This window comes from Colobus angolensis, unplaced genomic scaffold, assembly GCF_000951035.1.
Source record: "Colobus angolensis palliatus isolate OR3802 unplaced genomic scaffold, Cang.pa_1.0 Scaffold60, whole genome shotgun sequence".
Lineage (NCBI taxonomy): Eukaryota > Metazoa > Chordata > Mammalia > Primates > Cercopithecidae > Colobus > Colobus angolensis.
In genome coordinates, this window is record NW_012119599.1 from 4,257,303 (window position 1) to 4,263,748 (window position 6,446).

The 6,446-nt window shown below is 48.6% G+C and overlaps 1 protein-coding gene across 1 annotated transcript in view; it reads left to right on the forward strand.

Moving 5' to 3' along the window:
• The window catches only part of ETHE1 (ethylmalonic encephalopathy 1), a 24,583-nt gene that overhangs the window by 17,717 nt on the left and 420 nt on the right, over positions 1-6,446 (forward strand). Inside the window, exons 4-6 of the mRNA XM_011963126.1 lie at positions 2,773-2,902; positions 5,206-5,295; positions 6,169-6,285. Coding sequence (XP_011818516.1) covers positions 2,773-2,902; positions 5,206-5,295; positions 6,169-6,285 — 337 coding nt within the window. The remainder of the gene's footprint in view (positions 1-2,772; positions 2,903-5,205; positions 5,296-6,168; positions 6,286-6,446) is intronic.

A 6,446-nucleotide genomic window follows, 5' to 3' on the forward strand; every position in this document is an offset into this window, starting at 1 on the left:
CCTTCCCAACAGTCCCCCAAAGTCTCAACTCCTTTCAGCATTAACTCAAAAGTCCACAGTCCAAAGTCTTATCTGAGGCTGGGCATGGTGGCTCACCTGTTACCCAGCACTTTGGGAGGCCAAGGCAGGCAGATCACCTGAGGTCAGGAGTTCAAGACCAGCCTGGCCAAAATAGTAAAACCCTGTTTATACTAAAAATACAAAACTTAGCCAGGCATGGGGGCACATGCCTGTAGTCTCAACTACTCGGGAGGCTGAGGCACAAGACTTGATTGAATCTGGGAGGCAGAGGTTGCAGTCAGCCAAGATCGCACCACCCCACCCCAGCCTGGGTGACACAACAAGATTCTGTCTCTGAAAAAAAAAAAAAACGAACAAAATAAAGTCTCATCTGAGACACTGCAAGTCCCTCCCACCTATGGGCCTGTAAAATCAAAAGCAAGTTTAGTTACTTCCTAGATACAATGGGGTACAGAGATTGGGTAAACACATCCATTCCAAATGGAAGAAATTGGCCAAAATGAAGGGGCTACAGGCTCCATACAAGTCCTAAATCCAGTGGGGCAGTCAAATCTTAAAGCTCCAAAAAGATCTTCTTTGACTCCGTGTCTTACATCCAGGTCACGCTGATATAAGAGGTGGGTTCCCATGGTCTTGGACAGCTCTGCCCCTCTGGCTTTGCAGGGTACAGCCCCCCGCCTGGCTGCTTTCATGGGCTGATGTGGAGTATCTGTGGCTTTTCCAGGCACATGGTGCAAGCTGTCAGTGGATCAACCATTCTGGGGTCTGGAGGGCAATGGCCCTCTTCTCACAGCTCCACTAGGGGCAGTGCCCCAGTGGGGACTCTGGTGGCTTCCACTCCACATTTCCCTTTTGCACTGCCCTAGCAGAGGTTCCCTATGAAGGCTTCACCGCTGCAGCACACCTCTGCGTGGACGTCCAGGCATTTCCATACAGCCTCTCAAATCTAGGTGGAGTTTCCTGTTCTTGACTTCTGCTCACCAGCAGGCCCAGCACCACATGTAAGCCACCAAGACTTGGGGCTTGCACCCTCTAAAGCAATGGCCTGAGCTGTACTTGGCCCCTTTTAGCCCCAGCTGGAATGCAGGGCACCAAGTCCTGAGATTGCACAAAGCAACAAGGCCATGGGCCCTGCCCATGTAACCATTTTTTCTCCTAGTTCTCTGAGCCTGTGATGGGAGAGGCTGCTGTGAAAACCTTTGACGTGCCCTGGAGACATTTTTCCCATTGTCTTGGTGATTAACATTTGGCTCCTCTTGACTTATGCAAATTTCTGCAGCAGGCTTGAATTTTTCCTCAGAAAATGGGTTTTTCTTTTCTATCACATTGTCAGGCTGCAAATTTTCCTAATATTTATGCTCTGTTTCCCTTTTAAACATAGGCTCCAATTCCAAACCATATCTTTGTGAATACATAAAACTGAAATGAATGTTTTTAACAGCATTCAGGTCACCTCTTGAATGCCTTCCTGCTGAGAAATTTCTTCTACTAGGTACCCTAAATCATCTCTCTCAAGTTCAGAGTTCCACAGATCTCTAGGGCAGGGGCAAAATGCTGCCAGTCTCTTTGCTAACACACAACAAAAGTGACCTTTATCCCAGTTCCCCAAAAGTTCCTCATCTCCATCTAAGACCATGTCAGCCTGGACTTCATTGTCCATATCACTCTCAGCATGTTGGTCAAAGCAATTCAACAAGTCTCTAGGAAGTTCCAAACTTTCCCACATTCTTTTATCTTCTTCTGAGCCTTCCAAACTGTTCAAACCTCTGCATGTTACCCAGTTCCAAAGTCACTTATAGCAGCATTTCACTCTACTAGTACCAATTTACTGTGTTAGTCTGTTCTCATGCTGCTAATAAAGACATTCCTGAGACTGGGTCATTTATAAAGAAAAAGAGGTTTAATGGCTCAAGCCTGTAATCCCAGCACTTTAGGAGGCCGAGACGGGCAGATCACGAGGTCAGGAGATCGAGACCATCCTGGCTAACTTGGTGAAACCCCATCTCTACTAAAAAATACAAAAAACTAGCTGGGCGAGGTGGCGGGCACCTGTAGTCCCAGCTACTCTGGAGGTTGAGGCAGGAGAATGGCGTAAACCCGGGAGGCAGAGCTTGCAGTGAGCTGAGATCTGGCCACTGCACGCCAGCCTGGGCGACAGTGAGACTCCGTCTCCTCAAAAAAAAAAAAAAAAAGAAAAAGAAAAAGAGGTTTAATGGACTCACAGTTCCACATGGCTGGGGAGGCCTCACAATCAGGGTAGAAGGTGAAGGAGGAGCAGAGAGCAAAGGCATGTCTTACATGGCAGCAGGCAAGAGAGCATGTGCAGGGGAACTGCCCTTAATAAAACCGTCAGATTTCATGAGACTTATTCACCATCACGAGACAGCATGGGGGAAACCTGCCCCCTTTATTCAGTTACCTCCCATGACATATGGGGATTACGGGAGCTACAATTCAAGATGAGATTTGCGTGGGGACACAGCCAGACCGTATCACCTTCCTAACCAGAGGTCAGATATTACTGTATTTGTGTTGTTGTGTGTCACAGCTTTGTGGTTTTATGTTTTACACATTGAAATATTTAATCCACTTGGAGTTTACTCTGATAATACAAGATTAGAGCCTGGGAATCTAAATTTTTTACCAAAATATGCATCTAGATAAGACCTTGGAGTAGGGTGGGGCTTTGAGGACCAGTTTCATCTTGAAGGATTCTTGGTGACTATCTCTGTACTCTGCCACCCCTGCCAGGCCTTGGAGACCAGGGCCAGCCCTGGCCACACCCCAGGCTGTGTCACCTTCGTCCTGAATGACCACAGCATGGCCTTCACTGGAGATGCCCTGTTGATCCGTGGGTGTGGGCGGACAGACTTCCAGCAAGGTGACTAGCTCCTTTATCCAGCCCAAGATCTTCATATAGTTACATGTGTGTCAAGTGTTGAAGTATCTGTTACAAGAATGAATGGATGGACATTAGACTTTTAGGAGGCTTCAATATTAAATTCAAGGAGTTTCTCTGCTAGAGCAGTGGTCCCCAACCTTTTTGGCACCAGGGACCGGTTTCGTGGAAGTTAATTTTTCCATGGACCATGGCGGGGCATGGTTTCGGGGATTCAAATGCGTTACATTTATTGTACACTTTATTATTATTACATTGCAATAGATAATGAAATAATTATGTAACTAACCATCATGTAGAATCAGTGGGAGCCCTGAACTTGTTTTCCTGCATTAGATGGTCCCATCTGGGAGAGATGGAAGATAGTGACAGATCATCAGGCATTAGATTCTCATAAGAAGAACATAACCTAGATCCCTCCCACGTGCAGTTCACAATAGGGTTTGTGCTCCTATGAGAATCTAATCTTGCCGTGGATCTGACAGGAGGCAGAGCTCAGGTGGTAATGGGAGCGATGGGGAGCAGCTGTAAATACAGATGAAGTTTTGCTCAGTCACCTGTCACTCACCACCTTCTGCACAGCCCAGTTCCCAACTGACCGGTACCCAGGGTTGAGGACCACAGACCGGTACCCAGGGTTGAGGACCCCCATGCTAGAGTATGGGAAGAGTTAGATTCAGGGGCTTAGCTCTTGGGGGACAGTTAGATTCAGGGGTGTGTTAGTTACCTATTTGAGCCTAGCTTGGGCAACATAATGAGGCTCCCTCTCTAAGAAACAAATAGAACTAAAAAAAAAGAAAGAAAGAAAAAAAAAAGGGCTGGGTGTGGTGGCTCACGCCTGTAATCCCAGCAGTTTGGGAGGCCAAGGCAGGTGGATCATGAGGTCAGGAGTTCAAGACCAGCCTGGCCAAGATGGTGAAACCCCATCTCTAAAAATACAAAAATTAGCTGGCTGTGGTAGTGGGTACCTGTAATCCCAGCTACTCAGGAGGCTGAGGCAGAGATTTGCTTGAACCCAGGAGGCGGAGGTTGCAGTGAGCCGAGATTGTGCCACTGCACTCCAGCCTGGGTGACAGAGCAAGACTCCGTCTCAAAAAAAAGAAAAAAAAAAAGAGCAAGAGAGAAAAAAAGAAGTTGTTAGAGCCAGCGGTTTAATTGCCAGGAAGCAATGATCCATTTAGAGTCTAGCTGCTAGGGGCGGTTAGATTTAGGAGCTTCCCTGTGGAAAGGGAGTGTAGTTTCAGAATCTCAGGGTTGGGCCATCCTTTGAGCATGTGTGACAATGTGGGGTTTAACACTAGGCCTGGAATTTAGCTGCCTTGCAGGGAGAAGTGAGGCTGGATAAGAGGGAAAGACAGAAGTCATGATGAGATGGTCATGGGAAGCCACATCCCCAGGCGTCTTCCTCCCTCTTCCCTCTCTCCTCTCTGCATCTCAGTCTCTGTCTTTTTCTCTTCAAGGCTCCCAATCTTCCATTTATCCATTCGAAGTACAGTCAGGAAGCTGAAGGATTTAGGCTGAAATGCAAGGTGGAAGAGACTTTTGCCCCCTACTTAGGACTCAGAGCTGCTTGTGGGGACCATGGCGTCACACTCTTCTCCTGGGCCTCATGTCTTCAGTTTCTTCTTTTTTATTATTTTGTTGTTTTTTTTTGAGACAGAGCCTCACTCTGTCTCCCAGGCTGGAGTGCAGTGGTGTGATCTTGGCTCACTGCAACCTCCACCTCCCAGGTTCAAGCAATTCTCCTGCCTCAGCCTCCTGAATAGCTGGGATTACAGGCATGGGTCACCACGCCTGGCGAATTTTTGTATTTTTAGTAAAGACAGGGTTTCACCATGTTGGCCAGGCTGGTCTTGAACTCCTGACCTCAGGTAGTCCACCTGCCTCAGCCTCCCAAAGTGCTAGGATTACAGGCATGAGCCACTGCACCTGGCTTTGTCTTCAGTTTCTTACCTTCTAGTGCACCTTTCTTGTTCAGAACCCTTACTTGACATCCCCTGGGTGACAGCCAAGGTCACAAATGACACTCTTTGGTGCTTCATGGTGTCATTCCAACCCTATTTACAGCCATGCTGAATTTCTCACCATTCCTCAATTCTTTGTACATGCTGTTCCATCCGCCCAGAATGCCTTTCCCTGTTCTCTACTTAGACAAAGGGATATTGGCAGGACATGAAGGAGATGGTTTAGCTACAGTGATTTTATCCTCTCACCCTTTTCTTGAAGGAAGGGGTTAGAGTCTTCTGTCCTGTTGATCCACTGACCTCTGATCTTTCCTTCCCCAGGCTGTGCCAAGACCTTGTACCACTCGGTCCATGAAAAGATCTTCACACTTCCAGGCGACTGTCTGATCTACCCTGCTCATGATTACCATGGTGAGGGCTTCCTGGAGGAGCTGGGATTACGGACCCATGCCTGTAATCCCAGCTATTCGGGAGGTTGAGGCAGGAGAATTGCTTGAACCTGGGAGGTGGAGGTTGCAGTGAACCAAGATCACACCACTGCACTCCAGCCTGGGAGACAGAGTGAGGCTCTGCCTCAAAAAAAAAAAAAAAAAAAATCTTTGAAAGGGGAGTGTAAATCTCTGTAATCCTTGTAGGGCATGAAGACTACCAGTCTCAGAAATTTCCCTGGCCAAAAAAAATTAAGTGTTTGAGGCTGGGCAAGGGGGCTCACACCTGTAATCCTAGCACTTTGGGAGGCTGAGGCAGGAGGCTCGTTTGAGCCCAGGAGTGAGTTCGAGACCAGCCTGAGTAACATGGCAAAACTCTGCCTCTACAAAATACAAAAAATTAGCCAGGCAGGGTGGCATGCTGCCAGCTACTTGAGAGGCTGTGGTAGGAGGATTGCTTGAGCCCAGGAGATTGAGGCTGCAGTGAGCTGTGATCGTACCACTATATTCCAGCCTGGGTGACATAGCAAGACCCTGTCTAAAATATATATATATATATATAAAGTGCTTGAGCCTGCTGTGTGTGGATGTAGACACTATGTGACTGCCAGATGCCTGGAATTCTGCAGGGCATGGGTTTTCCTGGGCCTTACTTGTGGAGCTTAGGGAACTGGGGAAAACTACATTTCCCATAGTTCCCATGGAGGAGGGAAAGCTACTTTAGGAATATTCTGGGAAGAACCCCTGCCAGAGAGGCCCCTGCCAGAGAGGCACCCAAAGCCTCCTGGGGAATGTAGTTCTGAGAGGCCTGAGGCACTGGACTCCTTGACTTTCCTTCCCCTCCCTTGGCCACTAGGGTTCACAGTGTCCACCGTGGAGGAGGAGAGGACTCTGAACCCTCGGCTCACCCGCAGCTGTGAGGAGTTTGTCAAAATCATGGACAACCTGAACTTGCCTAAACCTGAGCAGATAGGTGAGTGGCTGGGTACCTGGGCTCCTGGGTCTGAGGGAGGAGGGGTTGCGGGTTTGGACTCCCGGGTCTGAGGGAGGAGGGGCTGGGGGCCTGGACTTCTGGGTCTGAGGGAGGAGGGGCTGGGGCCTGGACTCCCGGGTCTGAGGGAGGAGGGGCTGGGG